The 18,907-nt window shown below is 40.4% G+C and overlaps 1 protein-coding gene across 1 annotated transcript in view; it reads left to right on the forward strand.

Moving 5' to 3' along the window:
* Positions 1-18,907, forward strand: part of tmtopsa (teleost multiple tissue opsin a) — a gene marked incomplete at its 5' end in the record, with an annotated part of 76,723 nt that overhangs the window by 38,917 nt on the left and 18,899 nt on the right. The window contains one exon of the mRNA XM_082513814.1: positions 17,934-18,167. Within this exon, the coding sequence (XP_082369940.1) occupies positions 17,934-18,167 (234 nt within the window). The remainder of the gene's footprint in view (positions 1-17,933; positions 18,168-18,907) is intronic.

Genomic DNA, 18,907 nt, shown 5'->3' on the forward strand with positions numbered 1-18,907 from the left:
TCTCTAAAGGTTGAGCACATGTTTGCGTAATCAGCGACTCAAACATGGTGCGGCCACAAATTTTTCTCTGGCTTGGTAGATCTGGCAAAGCTCTACCAACATTACCTGCTGTTTATAATTGCACAATGCCAGCCCATAATGAGGACAGAAAGACGAGGGCAGCGGAGGGAAGCCTCATCAACGGCAGCACTTTAGTCTCTGCTAATTTGGCTTTAAAATTGGACTCACAGGAGGAGAACTCAGCTATAAATCTACCTGCATGCAGCTACGCCTTCTATCTCTTCATTTCAACCCCTCTGAGAAATTCACTGCTTTCTCATTTCTCCCTTCTGAACCCATCCACCCCCGGCCACAACCACCATACGTTTACCTCTCAAACAACCTCTCTCCAAGTTATCTCGCTCTATCCTCTTCGCCTCTTCTTCCTCTGCCTGTTTTCACCCCGATGTCTTGCTCACACTGCTTGCTTTCCATTGCTGCACCGCTTCCAATCTCCCAAGCTAATAGCTAGTGTCTGCTGCTGATTCTGCTGTGCTGGCGGGTGTGAAGGAAAGCAGCAGCAGCAGCTGGGGAAGGCACAGGTGGTATAGTGGCTGTCTAGGGCCTCCCATGGCTTCAGAAGCCAGTCTGCCAACCACCTCCATCCGTGTGATCAAGTTAGCCAGCCAGAAGACTCCAAATTAACTGATTATGTGGATTAATTAAGAACATTTAGGGTATGCAAGTACTGTTGCATGTGTAGGGCGACAGAGGAGTTGGAAGCATCTGGTATAAGCGTGGGGAAATTCTCGGTCACCAGAAGTCATTATGAACAAGATTTTATTCTCTACTGGTAACTCTGTTAGTTAGGACACAATTGTAAATAGCAGTGAATGGAGAGAAAGAGAGAGACGAGGAATATCTGAACACAAGAAGTTGTGAGAAACAAAATTAAAGCGGAGAGCTGATAAGAAGCGTTAAATGCAATGACTCTTCTGTTCTTGTGTTGATTTATTTCTGCCTTCCTTGAGCACTGCGCCAAGATGATTATCAGATTCTCTCCTCCGTCCACCTGCAGACCAGTTTTATGTTTGTTTGGGACGTGCTGGAGGTGACTTACCCTAACGCCAGGGGCACACCGTCTCACCTGGCATCAGTCTTAACCTATACATGACCACCAAACTCCCAGTGTTTTAGCAATAAACCAGCGCAGCTGGTTAATTAAGAAAGCAACTGTGATCTCAGAGTCATCTTGGCTCATTTGTCTATTTGATTACAGTGCTGTAAAAAAAGCAGCTAATCCCATCAGTATAAGGCACAGAAATACACAAATGGCTGCCGTGCTTGAAGTTGCACCCTCCTTATTACATGCAAGCCCATAATTTTCAGAGTTTTTCATGCATGCTTTGAAATAACCTGCTGTTTGTTTTCCTTTTGCCACATGCCTCCAAATCGGGATTATCTGGTGCTGAAACCTGAAAAATTCATTTCTAAACCATAACAGGATATCGTGACAGAAATACAGATTTGGAAGTTAATTTGGCACAATGCGGGACTTTGTTGTCAAACTTCTGAATGCAGCTTTTTTGCTTTATTTTACTCTGAAGAAAATGTGCGCAATATAGCAGAGCTGACAGTCAGAAAACAAAGTGGGAGTTCTGAACGCTTCAGATGTGTGCACAGCACAGAAAGAAGCTCCAGTGTTTAAATGTTTGAAGTGTAAAATAAGATGTGTGAGGTGGAATCAGTGACAGCAGCTGATATATAATCAGTGAAAGGAGTTTAACTAATGGCTAAACCAATCAAGTGTCAAAGATGAGTGTAAAGTCTGACTCGGAAACAGAGTCATGAAAGAACGACATTGTGCAGACTTTTTATTTTATCTATAGAAGACAATATTTGAGTTTTAGATAAGATGTTTTTCTTTTAAATTAAAATATTTAATCTAATGACCTAACCTTTCCTCGTGTCAAGTTCAAGTGCTAATTTGTGGCCCAGTCTGCACAGCAACGGAAATATCCTATTGAGTCAACATGTCCTGGAAAATAAACGAATTTGCCTTGATTGAAAAAAAAAAAAACATACAATTATTTGGAAATAAAAATAAATGTGTGCTACTTGGGCACTGCTGAATGAAGCAAGAACAGAGGATAAATTTCCGCTTGTAAAGCATCCAAAGCTTTTAATATCTCCACATCAAGTTGTGCGTGCAGTGTATAAACTATACCGAAATAAGCAAACAACAGGTTGTGAAATATTCTCCTTGAAAACTAGCACTAAAAAATGGATAGGATGGAGTGTACCGAGCTTTTCCCCTCCAGACTCTTCCATCACCACTGACAGTACTATAATGACTCCTGTCTGAGCCCTGCAGGAGTCCTGACTTGCTTCTAGACAAGGAACTGTCATACAAAGCCCACATAGCAGCGGCAACTGGAGCATGGGGATGTCTCTCCCCAAAATCCATCAAATCTCCTCCATCTCTCCTCATCCTAGCTCTGCCCAGCTCTTTACTGAAACTTTAATCATCCTCCACCTTGACCACTGCAACACCTACTGGAGCCACGCTGCCGAAATATTGGTTTGAAATGAAAATCATCCCCAAGTTTTCCAAGCTCTGTATGTTCTACTACTTTCACCTTGAAATAGTAGAATATTAGACTAGTAGATGTTCATCCCCTCCAGCTTTATCAGGACAGCTTGATTTCAGAGTTGTCCCAAATATTTGATACCTTTGACGACATCCACCTCAAGGCTTAATCTGCCTCTGATATTATTTTTAAAGTGACACAGAAACTCTGGTCTATCGCTTATAATGCTCCAAATTTTAAATTGGCTGATTTTAATTGCACTGTAAAAAGTACTAGGTCTAGGCGATGTCTGCGATTCTCCAATCATAGATACATACACATATGTGACACCTTTTTCCTGTGTATGGATCTCAGCTGAGAGGAGGGAGACGAAGACGGAAAAAGAAGGTCGATGTCCTGAAGTGAGAACATGTCTTCTGCCCTTCAGCAATGTTTTAAGTGCTCTTCTTGTCAGTGTTTCAGCAGAACTCTGCTGATAACGAATGATACAACATCTTCCACACGAGTCTTTGTATGTTAAAAGGGAGTTTTTCCTTCCCACTGATGCAAAAGTGCTTGCTCATAGGGGGTCATATGATTGTTGGATTTTTCTCTGTATGTATTATTGTGGGGTCTACCGTACAATATGAAGTGCTTTTGGAGACTTTTTGTTGTGATTTGGTGCTGTATAAATAAAACTGAAGTGAACTGAATTGAAAGTTGTGATAGCACACCTTTTTTAAAGAAGTAAACAACAACTTACCAAACACATTAAAGCTATGTTAATATAAACGTGCCTGAATAACAATGAAAAAAAATATTATTGAAAAAAATCAAGGTTGGCATGATGGCATCGTGGGTAACACTGTAACCTCACTGGGTTCAAAACCATCAGCTGACTGAGGCCTTTCAGTCATTTTGCATATTCTCCCTGTACCTGTGTAGACTCTCTCTCTGGGTACTCTGAATTTCTTTCTATCTGCTTTTCTGCCTCTCTGTGTTAGCCTTGTGATAGACTAGCAGCCTGTCAGGTTATACCTCACCACGGGGTACCTTGTACTGTATGGCAGCTGGGATAGGATTCAACCACCCCCTTACTTCGAATTGGAGTTCGGAGTAAGGGGTTGGTTGAGTTTAATTGGAGTTTAATTGTAGTCGTGAGTGATATAAAAGCCCCCCCACCCCCCAAAAACCCCCACAAGAGTCTAGGTCATACCAGCATCTGTGGCCAGGAACTGAAAAACTATGGAGAGCAGCTGTGTGATATCTTAAAGTATATTTTTGCACAATCCCTTAAGCTGCAGAGGGTCCCCGAGGTCTGGAAACATTCCATTATTGTCCCGAATGTCAAAAGTAATCTCCTAAGTTGTTAGACAAGTTCAGGCCCTTAGCTTTGACATCCATCCATCAATTCATCCAGTCATCCATTCATCTCATCCACTTATCCGGCTGAGGTTGCTGGAGCCTATCCCAGCTGGCATTTTTGGGTGAGAGCTGGGTATAGGGTCAATACATACCATCGCCGGGCTCACAGAGACAGACAACCATTCACACCCACATGCATGCCTACAGCAGACCTATCAGAATCAGAATACTTTATTGATCCCTAGGGGAAATTATTTTTCGTTACAGCGCTCCATTATAAACAAACATGAACAAAGACAGACAATACACTAACTAAGAATAGCATAATATATACATGCATATATATACATAAAAGTCACTTCTTAATAAATAGCTGAAAACCTAGAATCACATGCTAACATGACATTCACGTCTTTGGACTGGAAGACTAACTGGAACGCTGAGAAAACCCACACAAGCACAAGGAGAACATGGCAAGTCCACACAAATAATTCGCTGCTCCACACAAATAAACATCTTGCTAACCACTGCACCAACTCCAGCTTTGATTTCTTTTGGCTATAAAACCATCCCTTTAATGCTTTTGCTGGAACAGCTAGAACTGTTACAGTTTGCATCTTGAGGGCCACAAACCTTATTCCAGATTCTTACTTATTGATTTTTCTTCAGCGCTCAATACCACCCCAGTCATTGCTGCTCACAGAGAGCCTCAATTATTGCTTTGAACTTGGTTTTGATCTTACCTTAATTGGGTGGATAACTGACTTTTTAACCACTTTTTAACCAGCAGGTTAGAGAGTGTGCGACTTAATGGTGTTCTCTACTTACCCACTGGTTGCCCTCAAGGTTGCTGTGTCTCCCCTGGTTATTACATCAGCACAAATCAGTGTTGCAGCAACCACCATGACAGAGCCATTAGAGAGTTTGCAGAAGATTTGATTTGGTTGTTGTGTCAGAAACAAAAGATCTGATCAATCATTTCAGAAAGTTGCCACCAAATTACTTTTAATGGGGTTTAAAACATTTTTTTTACCTCTTATATTTTAGATCTACAATTTTTTGTTTTGAGTTTTGAATCCTGTATTGATGATACCTCTGAATTGTCACATTTCTTTCTGTGGAAGATTCATCTTCAACTCCCTCTCGCAGAAGTTTTAATCATTTGGTTAGGAAACTTAAATATGTGTCATACCTGGACATTAAAAAGGCCTGTAAGATCTCAGTGAGGACTCAGGCAAACACTTGATCATTTCTTATTTGAGCTAACCCTAAGCTACACTACAGGGAGCTCGAGCTTTTGACCTCAGGTCACCCATTTAAGGTGCTCGTAAGGAGGACTAAAATTTTCTGTCTTTCTGATCTTGAGTTACACTCTTAAAAGCAGTTCACAAGGTTATTATCGTTAACGAAAACTAACGAAATAACGAAAACTAGAAGTGAAAAAACATTTTCGTTAACAGAAATAAAAATAAAAACAAAAAAAGGAAAACTAAATAAAACTGTAATGAGTGTTCACAAAACTAACTAAAATTAACTGAATTTATAGCAAAAATGTGTTTAGTTTTCGTAGATGTGTGTGTGTCATACAATAGTCAAGGGTGAAAATGAAGTTTAGTTTCCAGATTTTTTTCTTGCTGTCTCATTATGCCAGCAGGTGGTCAGTACGTTAGTCGAGTCGTCTGTGTTGCTGATCTGTCCACGCGCAGAATCATGTCAGGAAAAGTCGGGAGAAAGCACCAGAGTCCAATTTGGGATTACTTTGAATATGACTCTGTTTTGGATAAAGCAAGTGTCTTGTAGTGGAAAGAGACAAATTATGAGGGACATTTCTAAAGGGAAAAAAATCCCACAAACCTTAAAGTGCACTTGAAAAGCTCACACAAGAAGGCTAACCTAGCTTACCTTGAGAAGGGAGCACACTCAACCCTCATCCCCAGAAAACAGAAGCTAACCCCAGGCAAGGCAGCGTGATGCATCCCGAGACAACAGGACTGGGATATCTACATAACTGTGTGAGTCAATTGCCTTCAAAAAGTTTATCAATTCACTTGAACCAAAATTACGAACACCCGGTGCTGCAAGAGTTAATAGTCTCATTGGGACCAAGATATACATTTTGTAGTTTCCTGGAATCAATGGTTGTTCATCTGCCTTTATTTATTTATTTAAAGAACCCATAGGTGGGAATGTGAGTTGTCTGTCTCTGCGTGTTAGCCCTGCGACAGACAGGCGACCTGTCCAGGGTGCAGGGTATGGTAGCTGGAATAGCAACATACCCAAGGATAAGCAGAAGAGCATGACTGATATGATGAAACTGGGATTTTGCTACACTTAATTATTGCAAACACAATTAAAACTATAACTGAAACTAATCAAAACTAAACTGAAACAAAGGATTTTGAAAAACAAAAAACTAAACTAAACTAGCAAACAATTGGTAAAAACTAATTAAAACTGATATAAAATTGAAAATCTGAAGTCAAAACTAAATAAAAATAAAAACTAATGAAAATTGCAAAACTATTAAAACCCTGGCAGTTCACATCCTGGCTACCTGGTTAACTTTCACTATGCTGACACATTGGCATATTTGTACTTGGTATTGATTTCCATTTTCCTTCATTAGCTTGGTGATTTATTGTTGTTGTCTCTTTGGACTGAATGTCGTTATGACGATCACTGCCGCTAAACAATAGAAATATGCCTGAACCTTACAAAGGCTAATGATTCGTGCTGCTGTGACACAACCTGGTCATCACTCCTCTTGCTTTGGAATGATCGCTACACTGAGCAGAAGAAAGAAGGTTATTTTTCTATGAAAGTACATCGTGTTCAGTATGTGTTCACTTGTTTTTGTGTTTTTGCCCAGTGGTTTATAATCACATGAGAAGGAACAGGTTCTACCATTCACTCATTTGAAGATCTTTTTGTGAACATGATGTGTGAATGGCTAAATGAGAGTAAAGCATTAACTGTCATATATCACAAGTAACAATGTATTCAGCGTGTCTTCCTCACTTCGCACACCGTCTTCATCTTTTTGCATGTGGCACATTGATATTAGAATAGATCTCTTTGCCTACTGATGTCAGTGTGACCCAAAAGAGCGAATATCTTCCGCCACAGAAAAACAGAACATAGCTGAGACTGAAAACAGGTTCTAATGTCAACTAGGGCTGCCACAAACGATTATTTTGATAGTCGACTAGTCACCGATTATTTTTGCGATTAGTCGACTAATCAGATCATGCATCCATTGAACGTAAAACGTACAGCTTATTGCACCAGCATGCATCTGCTCTTATAGAACTATCATTAGCTTACAGCTTTAAGTGTTTAAGGTATGTGCTAACTAAAAATAAAGACAAGATGATAGTTTGTTAAATTTTAATGAAATTTTCAGATTGTTTCGGTGAAGTTTTCCTTGCTATCTAAAATATAACGGGACACCGGAGTATATTCTCCAGCATCTCACACTCCTGATAATCAGCCGTCTGCTTGATGTTTATTCAGCTGTGTAAAAACTATAACTTTTATCTCAGCCAAACCGATTTACTCAGGAACAAATAAAATACTAAAAAAAAAAGCCAACAATAACATTTTGAAGTTATCTAAGTGACTTATATATGTTTAACCTGAGTAGCGAAAGACAGCGGTGGGTTTGAAAACGATTTTCCGAGAGTTCACGGGTTCTAGTGAGCCTTGCCCCCGGCTCGCTATCGAGCTAGTGGGTAACAGACGTCTCCGAAAACGTCAGAGCGCTTTTGAAAATATGTGGTGTCTTGATAAACTGAGCAGATATTTGAGGTTTACACGGTTACATTCTCGCCTGAAAATATGTTAAAAGTTTATTTTGTGATCCAGAAAGAATAATAAGAGCAATATTAAAACTAACTAGCTGCCGCCATTGTTGGAAACTGAGCAGGGCTGCGCTATGAATTCTGAGACACAGCTTCTTCTTCTTCAGGGTTTAACCGTCATGTCATCCTTTAACGGCAGCTGGCATCCTTGTACATGCAGTGCTGCCATCTTCTGTTTCAATCCGTTATTACACTCTTAAATACTACTACTTATTCCTGCGTCTTTTGTGATCTTACAAAGCTTCAAAGGACGCGTCGACTATTAAATCAGTCGTCGACGATTTTGATAGTCGATGTAATCGTGACTAGTCGACTAATCGTGGCAGCCCTAATGTCTACTTAGTTACTTAATTGACAAAATCTGTTCAGCAGAATGCACACATATGAATACATATGTAGAGGCAGGTAGGTATAATAAAGTTAACTCCACAAAACAGGTATTCTCTATTGTGCATACTGCCATATTTACGTATATGTATTCTAATATAAGTAACCGCAAATAGTAAACTCAAGTAGTAAGCAATGGAAGATAAAAAAAATAGCTTCTTTTTCTTTCTTTTTTTTTTAAAAAATTGCATGAAAGCACAGTAACATCTTGGTTAAAAGTAAAGCTTTTGTGTATAATGCCACTGTTAGGAATGGGATTTGTGTTTGTTTGTAAATGTTATCCAAACATGGTACAATACAAACACTTTTTCCTAACATACTACATATCGCGCTGCTTTTTCATTGTCGGCAGCTTAACTGGCAGTGCACTGTTGTTTTCTTATTCTTAACATTCTGTCTGAATCCATCTTCTAGGTGTGAATTTCTGAGTTTGTTGACTTTGGCCTTTTTATATTCAGTAGTTTGCATGCACACAACAGCTTCTTCTGCTGCTGAGCCCAGCTACAGCGATGCCAACACTTCTAATAATTTAGCATGTTTGTCTTCTCTGATCAAAAACCTTTCGCTCTCTGAGAATTCAACAGAAAGAATTCAACAAGGACATCCCTGATTTTTGGCACACAATACACTGGGCTTCAAAGCCTCAGTGCTAATCATAACACAGATTTACTTTAGAAGATATTCGGTCATACAGCATCAATAGAGAGCACATGCAAGAAGTGAATCAAAATTTGGCAGATGAGTGAAAAGCTCTGATTAGAATGAAATGACTGTGTAAACAGCATTGTTGACTAAACAAAGGGCTTCAGATTGGGATGACTACACAAAAGGCCACATCTTAATATTTCTGTATTATCATATTATCATTTATATTGATGAGCTTAAGAAAGTTCCTCAACTGACCCAACAAATTACCATGTGTAGCTTACCAACATAGCCAGTATGAGTGTCGTCTAATCTGATCTAATCTTAGAAAAATTATCTCGAGTCTTTTCTTTTCTTTTTAAATTTTGCTGTAAATTTGCTGCTGTGCTTGGGATCATTGTCCTGTTGTATGACCCAATTTCCTAAGAGAGAAGAGTTCAATTTCCTAAGGCAGACAGACCTTCGTAATTTGTCTACACACATAGTTTGAGATGTTCGAAATTTGTTCACAAAGTATGAACAAATTCAAACATGACAATATGGATGAATCACTCGTTTGTGCAGGGAATGTTCATATGCACAGTTTATGTGCAGCTTTGTAAAGAAGAGGTCTATTGTTCCAGAAGTCTTTGTTCAGACACAATTTCCCTTCTGAACTTTTTAAGACAGAAAAGACTTCCTCCTCGTAACCTTTCCAAACAAGCCATACTTCAAACTTAAACACTCTTTATCTAATTGTACTGTCATGAAATTTACCATTTAACATCCAAACTGAGGCCTGTAGATTCTGAAACGTAGCTCTTGCAGTTTCACAGTTCTGATCTCCTTGGAAGACGGGCAGCTGTCCTGAATATTGCCCACTTGTGAATAATCTTTCCCACTGCAGAGTTTCTTCAAATTGTTTGGAAATGGCCTTTCCTGGAGCAATCTCTTCTCAGAGATCATTGTTGATGTATTTCCTTCTTGGCATTGTGTCAACACACACCTGAATCCCCCAGACCAGTAAACTGACAAAACCTCTGCTTTCACGGAGGTGCTCACACATGATCAGTTCATCAAGAGCATTTGATTTTCAGCACCTGGCTGCTACCTACCCTCTTAATTCTTATAGAAACATTTCAGACATTGCGTCGACATTTTGTTCATTTTTGTTAAATAAATACAAATATCACGTGTTGATCACTCGGAGTTATATCTGTCTAATTTTAAATCCTGCTGAGGATCAGATCAGCATTGTTTATTATCAGTGTTGGTCAAGTTACTTGAAAAAAGTAATCAGTAACTAATTACTGATTACTTCCCCAAAAAAGTAATCCTGTTACTTTACTGATTACTTATTTTCAAAAGTAATTAATTACTTAGTTACTTAGTTACTTTTTAAAAACACGATTTACAACCTGAAGAGGTGATAAAGCGATAGATCTTTCAGCCCAATTCTACTTTTTCTACATAATCCATCATACAAAATGTAATCAAATGGAAAAGTCTCTTTTTAAAACTTGTTTTATTAGTTTTAATCTTTTAACTTTATGCATCAAGCAAAAATGTAATTATATGCAACATTCTCTGAGTTAAATAAATTAGTTTAACATTTAAAGCTATTTTCTACACATTCCAGCACATAAAATAAAATATTTTTTGTGTTTACACACACACTCTTTCAAATAGATGCAAGTAAAACACAGCAGAAAATAAATAAAGTCAAAGACTCAGCGGTCCTGTTGCTCTATTTTCACCTGTAAAGCAGGGGTTGGGTAGGCGGAGGTTTACCCTGGTGCAGGTGTGCCGCGGTCAGTGGAAGAATCCGCGACTTTCTCTGTGAATTTCCCATTACATCATAGCGCACTCGGTGCTTGCTTGGAAGTTTAGGGGGGTTTTTTCGCTGCAAAAAGAAGTTTTCTTCCCACGCATGATGGACACTAATGTTTTTGTCACTTTTTATGGAATCAAACTCAAAGTAAGGTCAGTACTTCCACGCTTTAAACACTGCACGCTCATACTCTCTCCCACAATCGATATGTGATCCATTGTTGATCTTCACACAGCTGTTGTCACTAACGGCGCACTCGCTTACGTCACTGTCGTGAGACATTCTCGCAAAAAATCACGGTTTTAGTAACGCAGTAACGCAGCATTCCTACGGGAAAGTAACGGTAATCTAATTACCGTTTTTGCAATAGTAATCCCTTACTTTACTCGTTACTCGAAAAAAGTAATCAGATTACAGTAACTAGGTAATTAATTACTTTTGAAAATAAGTAATCAGTAAAGTAACGGGATTACTTTTTTGGGGAAGTAATCAGTAATTAGTTACTGATTACTTTTTTCAAGTAACTTGACCAACACTGGAGACTGAATGCAAATAACAGTACTCGTTGACTCTATAGATGCTTTAAATAGTATCCACTCAAATGTTACACTTTGGCTTCATAATTGTATCCTGAGATGTCCTGTGTTTGTTATATTTTAGTTTTAAGTTGATAAGTTAAAAAAAAAAGGCATAAGGGAAATTATTTGTGCTAAAGTTTTTTTTTCTTTTTACAAAGATGATTTACAGATGATGAAAGCAAAAAGTTGTTTCATGCGCCCTGCTGTTCCTTTTAGTTAGAAACCTAGCATTAAAATCACAGCTCACTGGCCAGATGATTTGTGTGAATAAGCGACAGCCGCCAGGGACGCAAAAGGAGACAGCGCTCCTTCTGCCGTCACAGGGGAAAATTAGCCATGGGATATTTAATTAAGTTGACAAAGGCTGTAAAGATATTCTTTCTGGACAAGAATATCTCTCGTTTCTTTCCCACCTGTCTAACTATATGCTGTTAAATATCAATACCATACTGGACCGTTGCCATTAATCTACAGCTCTATTTCCAACTGTCATGATGCTGAGCGAAAAGGAGAGAAGCAAATGTTCTTGTTTCACTGACTGCCTTCTTATATCAACATCATGTTGTCCTTTGTCAGAATCATCTATTATTTTTGAGGCTCGTTATAAAGCTTGAACTTATCAACAATTTGACAAAAGGCTGTAACATTTGGGCCGTCACATGGACTCAAAATATAAATATTAATTCCACTGCTTTGGGGATCGCTGTTTAGCATATGAAACAGTTCTCTGTTGGGGCAGTCAATTTGTCAGTCAGCTTCTTTCAAAAGCCACTCAGCCTTTGATTGCAATCATTCTACACTTACTCTTCATTTCCTCAATTTGCCTGTGATCTCTGGCATTTCATTTATTTAATCAGAGCCAAGACTGAAGCTATTAGCCACCTATTCTGCAGCGCTGACAAAGTGGGAGCAGAGTGAAACTACAAGTAAAGCTGAAAAAACGTCCAGGGACCTTAAAAATACACAAGACGAGACAGTAAAAATGCAAAAATGTGCGTGTTCAACAGTGTTGGTCAAGTTACTTGAAAAAAGTAATCAGTAACTAATTACTGATTACTCCCCCCAAAAAGTAATCCCGTTACTTTACTGATTACTTATTTTCAAAAGTAATTAATTACTTAGTTACTTAGTTACTTAGTTACTTTTTAAAAACACGATTTACAACCTGAAGAGGTGATAAAGTGATAGATCTTTCAGCCCAATTCTACTTTTTCTACATAATCCATCATACAAAATGTAATCAAATGGAAAAGTCTCTTTTTTTAACTTGTTTTATCAGTTTTAATCTTTTAACTTTATGCATCAAGCAAAACATTTAATTATATGCAACATTCTCTGACTTGAATAAATTAGTTTAACATTTAAACCTATTTTCTACACATTCCAGCACATAAAATAAAATATTTTTTGTGTTTTCACTCACTCTTTCAAACAGATGCAAGTAAAACACAGCAGAAAATAAATAAAGTCAAAGACTCAGCGGTCCTTTTGCTCTATTTTCACCTGTAAAGCAGGAGCAGGGTAGGCGGAGGGTTACCCTGGTGTAGGTGTGCTGCGGTCAGTTGAAGAATCCGCGCGAGTGTCTCTGTGAGTTTCCCATCACGTCGTAGCTACTCGGTGCTTGCTCGGAAGTTTAGGGGTTTTTTTCGCTGTAAAAAGAAGTTTTCTTCCCACGCACGATGGACGCTAATGTTTTTGTCACTTTTTATGGAATCAAACTCAAAGTAAGGTCAGTACTTCCACACTTTAAACGCTGCACGCTCATACTCTCTCCCGCACTCGATATATTATCCATTGTTGATCTGCACACAGCTGCTGTCACCAACGTCACACTTGCTTACGTCACTGTCATGAGACATTCTCGCAAAAAAAATCACGGTTTTAGTAACGCAGTAACGCAGCGTTCCTACGGGAAAGTAACGGTAATCTAATTACCGATTTTGCAATAGTAATCCCTTACTTTACTCGTTACTTGAAAAAAGTAATCAGATTACAGTAACGCGTTACAAGTAACGCGTTACTGCCCATCTCTGGTGTTCAAGTAAGCAATGTGGCAAAATATGACCTATAACCTTTCCAAATCAAAACTACACAAGCAACAGTTTGACTCTAATGTAAGCACAGCAGCATAAAACAGGTGTGAACGGGTGTGCCTAATAAAATGAACAAGTTTATCATATAACAAGCAGGTTTAAGGCATAAATAAATTATAAATATAAAGTAAATAGAGAGTACTTTGTTTGCAAAGGAAGACTTCAGAACAAAACCATGATAGCTTCTTGTGGCTTAAGTATAATGGGCGTTATTACACTCAAAAAGCAACACAAATACAGACAATGTTATTAAATGATATCAACTGCAAGGCATCAGCTCCAAATCCCAACCAGTCTGTGAGCGTATACAGGCTTCAGGCGTACATGTCTGGGTGTGCTTGTATGCAAGAACAAAGGGAGAGAGAAATGAGCAGCCACAGACCGTCAGAAGTGGGAATGAAACAGTGCAGGTGTAAGTGGACGGGGTTTTAGAGCTAAGTGGAAAAGTTTGGATTCCTGTGAGACTGTTTTTTTATCTCCTTTCAACAAGAGTCAAAATACCAAAGCAGCGATCCATGACTTGTTAGTAAAAGGAAAGATAGACAAGCATACCAAATCTGATGTGAAACCACTTCACAGCGAGAAGAAAAGAAAACACTCAAAAGTTTGATTTAGACGCTAAATCGTTAATCAAAATTGCATTGAAGATACAATATTGAAAATCTAATAGCACAAAGTACTAATGCTCTTTTTCTCTATATGCCATGTCTTTGTTAGTTTTCACTTGATCAGGCTTTGAAAATACTATACTAAGCACTGATAAAAGTAATTAAAAGTACAGGTGTGGCAGTTTGGCAGTTTTGTAAGTAACAAAATAATTAGAAATACCCCAAATTAAAAGCTAATGTTCAACTCTATTTTTAATATATAGCGTCCCGTTTGTTTAAAAGAAAATCAGCCACACAGTGTTTTCCATCATCTTGCAGACCACAACTGTTCAAATCGGCTAGCGACTGGTGCCATATTGAACAGCAGCATTGACGTCTGTCTGCTGCAATAAAAATGCAAAACTTGTTTTCCCTTCTTTTTTTTTCTTTTTTTTTTTTTTGGCCTGTCCCGTTTGGCTCTTTTGCCATCAGAATTGTTGTCTAAAGGCAAAGAAAGATGCCCAACGGATTTACTTTACCAAATTGACCATCCCAGCCTTGCCGTAATGGTCCATTTGATTCACCTTTTATTGTTTATTTTATTTTCACTTACTGAATATGGGACAGACTTGACTGGGGGAAAGAAGGGGAGAAAGAAAGAGGGAAAGAGAAACAGCTGAGAAGAGGGACGGGGGAGAAGGGCAAAAACCAAAAACCAACAGAATGAGCAGAAAAAGAAAAAAAAAGAAGAAAAAAAGCAAAAAAAAAAGCATATATCAATCACCTGGGTCACCTGCTGAGAAAGAAAAAAGAAAACAAGCAGAAGAGAACAAGAGTAATAGAATAAACAGCATCACAATGATATATGGGAATATGACAGTAAATACTAAATATTAAACATTATTGTGCAGCACATAAGATCAACAGAACACAGTGTGCTTTGAGGTAGGAGCCAAAAAAAGGGTACAGTTTGTGGGTGTGAGCACCCGTGTGTACACCTGTGAGCATGGACGCGCTTGTTTTTTGTTTTTTAAAAGGTTCCTTCATGTAATGATCTGCTAGAGGGTGTGGGGGGGCCACAGCCCCGTCCTCCAGGGCATGAAGCAGGTATGGAGGAGATCAAAACTCCAGACATCCAGAGGCCCCCAGAACACAAGAGACCAAGGAAGACCAACAGAGGGGCAGCTGCGCCACTGTCCCAGAAAGAGCTGAGGAGAGTCCCAGATGAGGGCTCACTCAGCAGCCGCGGAGCAGAAACCAGGGGGAGTTGCAGTGACGCGCCCGTGAGCTCCGCCGGCAGCCAGCCGTGCCTGAGTGACCGAGCCCCAGGCCGAGAGGCCGGGGGCACCCCACCTCCGAAGTGGCCCGAGCAAGCCCCAGGCTCCAGGCCCCGATAAGCGGCCGCCAAGGAGTGAGCCGGTGTGTACCTGGACGCCCATCCCCGGACACAAAGAACCACCAACGCACCGATGTCTGAGGGAGTCCGCCACTGGCAGGGGAAGTGGTGGTAGGGGGAGATAGGCCTCCATACCTTGGAGGGCCTAAGATGTCCTCAGAAAGGTGGCGCCTGACACCCAACCTGACATATAGACACAGACATACAGGCACACACAGACACAAACATCCATTCCCACCCTCATGCTCTCATATACACTTACTCCACACTCAACCAACGTGGAGACAGACATAAAGAGACGCTGTATACACGATCACACTCCCCAAGCGTACTCTAAGCCCCGGGTCTAGGTACCCTTGCCCCTGGAGGGGGGGAACTGCCCCCAGACCCAGGTGGTGTTACCCTTTTCCCTGCGGTGGGGGGAGGCAGACCGCCCCGACTCCGCAGCAGCAGGGAGGCCCCACACTCCAGACCGCAGTCGGACGGCCAACTCCTCCTCCTAGTCCTAGCCCCCCCGCTCCAGCAGGTCGCAGAGAATGGGGGTGAGAGAAGACTCCAAACCTCCCTCCACCCGCTCATTGTAGTGTTGATGCATGTGTGTTCTAAGGTGCATTTAAAACCCAGGAGGGCATGGAGCTACCTGCCAGAGAGCAGCTGGCCCTCAATGTCTACGTGTATTTAACATTGAGAGGTGGGCAACGACGCCAGGGGTGGGGTGTACACCCTGATGGTACTTTGGATTCCGTGTATCGTGCCCACCCCCAAGATCCTATATGTATGTGTAATGAGAGTGTGAGTAATGTGAATGTCTAAGTTGTGGGATAAAATTGAGGCAGAGGCAGCCAGAAGGGGACGGGGGGGGGGCCTCCTCTGCACCCTGGTGACATACCCCTACTCCAAGGTCCTGCATGTGTGGGTGGTTGTGGTGGAGCGGGAAGAGGGAGGCAGCTGGAGATGGGGAGGGAAGGAAGGGAGGGGCAAGTGACCCCTCCCTGGGGCCAGCTCGTTTGTTTTCCAGCTTGTTTTCCCTTCTTAAAACTATCGCCCCATTGTTTCACGAATTACAAAGCCTTTCTTTCAGGGAAATTGTGTTTTCGATGAAGACGGTCCAAACAGGCTTGTGTGAACACAGTTCCCCTTTGCACATTTGCAGCCGTCTCGTGGGGGTAAAGGTAACGAGACTGTCAGTCACTGGCTTGGCTTGATTAGATGTATAAGCACACCTGTCTGGTGAAAGCATACTGTACTTCTATACTGATGTGTATATATGAATACAAATGGCATATGAGCGGCGGCCCAGGGAGTCCACGAGACTGTGAGTTGACAGCCTGCCTGAATAATGCTAATCATGCTTCGCCATATTGTTTAAACCCTCACAGCATACATAAACATGTTCAGGCCGTACACCAAGAATAAAACACTGAGAATCAGCAGCAATGAAATTCATAGTAAAATAATATAGCTGCAAATCTGGAGTGAGGGTTAAAGGATATTAGAGTGATCAGATGTCACAATGGCGACGATGACTGATCACTGGGGTCAGGAAGTTTTGAATGTTTACATCATCTTTTTCTTTTCACTAGTGTGTGTATGTGTGTAAAAACAAAAAAACAAAAAAAAAATCCCAACACTGCTGGAGTCTTTCTTAAAAGAGGCTCCCTGCCAGAGTGCGTCTCCGCCGCCATGAAACTGAGTGACAGCAGCAGACATGTGGCCATCGGGTAGCAAAACAAATCTCGACAGTTTGGGTTTGGGGAGCGCGAAGATGCTTGTCAAGTGCGTGCATGTCCGTGCGGGAGGATGCATTATACTTGCTAGATTCAACCCGATACTTTGATATTTTAACAAACAAAAAACTTCAGTTTATTCAAACTTGATTCTTCTTTGTATTTCATTTATTTATTTTTATAATTTTCAGTTAATGTCTCACCAATGAACTTTCTGAAATCTGAGAAATATGCAAGATTTCTATCAAAGACTTTCATCAGGTCATAAAGATGTAGTCGTAAATGTAGTCAACACTTTCATTTATCTTTGCACAGAAATTACTAATTAACTCAAAGTTATCTGTCAGTTTTAGTAGTGTTTACATATTACAATTTGACATTTTTGGGACATGTGCTGATTGACCTTTTGCAGAAACTCAGACTATCCCCAGGATACAAACCAAGGCAGTCCAAAGAAAAAACAGAATATGCCTCCCAGAACTTCTTATGCTCACTTATAAGAATGATGCACTTGGTTTATTATTAAGCAGACAACTGTGCAGCTCCCAGCAAAGGGACTCTTTGCTACATAAGTTCAGTTAAACTTATCTCAGGGACTGCTGGCTATAATTATATTAACAAAGAGGCCTAAGAATAGTACTGACCTTCTAATTTAACTCTACGTAAAGACACTGGTAAGTTAATTTTCCCAAAATGTCAATCAATTGCTTTAACTTGCTGAGTGTAATGTTATTACAGATGGGAATGTAGGCTTATGTTACAAAAATGAAACCCAGAAGTAGATGTATTGACTATATAGTGAGCATTTTATCCCCCAGAATCCTCCTCTTCCAACAGCAAAAGGAGGGAAAATGTCCGACCACAATGTCTCATCACAGGAAATCGCCGGCTTATTAAGGTCTTTCTTTTCCACGTCTTTTCTCCCATTGTCTCCAGGTAAGCGGGATCAATGCGTCGATGAGCAGGAAACGTGAGCAGCGCGTGCTATTCATGGTGGTGATTATGGTGATGTGCTACCTAATATGCTGGCTGCCTTATGGCATCATGGCCCTACTGGCCACCTTCGGCCCACCGGGCCTGGTCACACCGGAGGCGAGCATCATCCCCTCAGTCCTTGCCAAAACGAGCACGGTCATCAACCCAGTCATCTACGTCTTCATGAATAAACAGGTAAGAGGAGGGAGGGCTGAGGCTGGGGTCAGTACCTTTTTCTATTTCGCTGTCAAAAAGTGGCAGCCGGAGGTCTTCCTGCCCACTGAGGCGAATGATTATTTCAAGGTGGATTAAAATAATAGAAATTACTCCTTGTTTTCTATTCCTGTCAGGTGAGTCAGTGGCTTCTTGACACTGAATAAACTAAATTATGTACTTGTGTGTGCATGGTGAATAAGAAGGTCTTTGAATCTACCTTTTTTTCTAACATATTTGACGAACTCTGCCAACTCGGCTTGTTCGTCTAAATAAATAACGTCTAAATAAATAATAGACATTGTGATGAGCTAATGAAAACCGAGTGCTTACATGTCTGTTTGTCACGTCAGAGGGGGGTATTTGCAGTGTCGTGCAAGTACCCGTTTTATCAGGTGTTCGTCATTAAAATTGTAAAAGATCTCATTTAATCTTGGCCCACGCTCACGTGAGGCAATATGATGAGACCCTTTGGGTGTTAACTGGGAGCAATTATTTGGAGCTTGCTGTCTTGGTCTTATTTGCTTTTATACTTTAATTACTGTTAAGTTGCCCGTGAGAAGAATTAATAAAGCTCACCTCAGGAGCCTACAGTGTGTCATATGACCCTCATAGCTCATTTCCTTTTACTGTGTTTTCTATTTGTGCTGCGCTAAAGTTCCAATCGGCTGTAACCTCTTCTATCCCGGCTTACTTTTTGCAAAGCAAGAAGTACATAATGC

This window comes from Aulonocara stuartgranti (assembly GCF_965226115.1).
Source record: "Aulonocara stuartgranti genome assembly, chromosome: 18".
NCBI classification, from domain to species: domain Eukaryota; kingdom Metazoa; phylum Chordata; class Actinopteri; order Cichliformes; family Cichlidae; genus Aulonocara; species Aulonocara stuartgranti.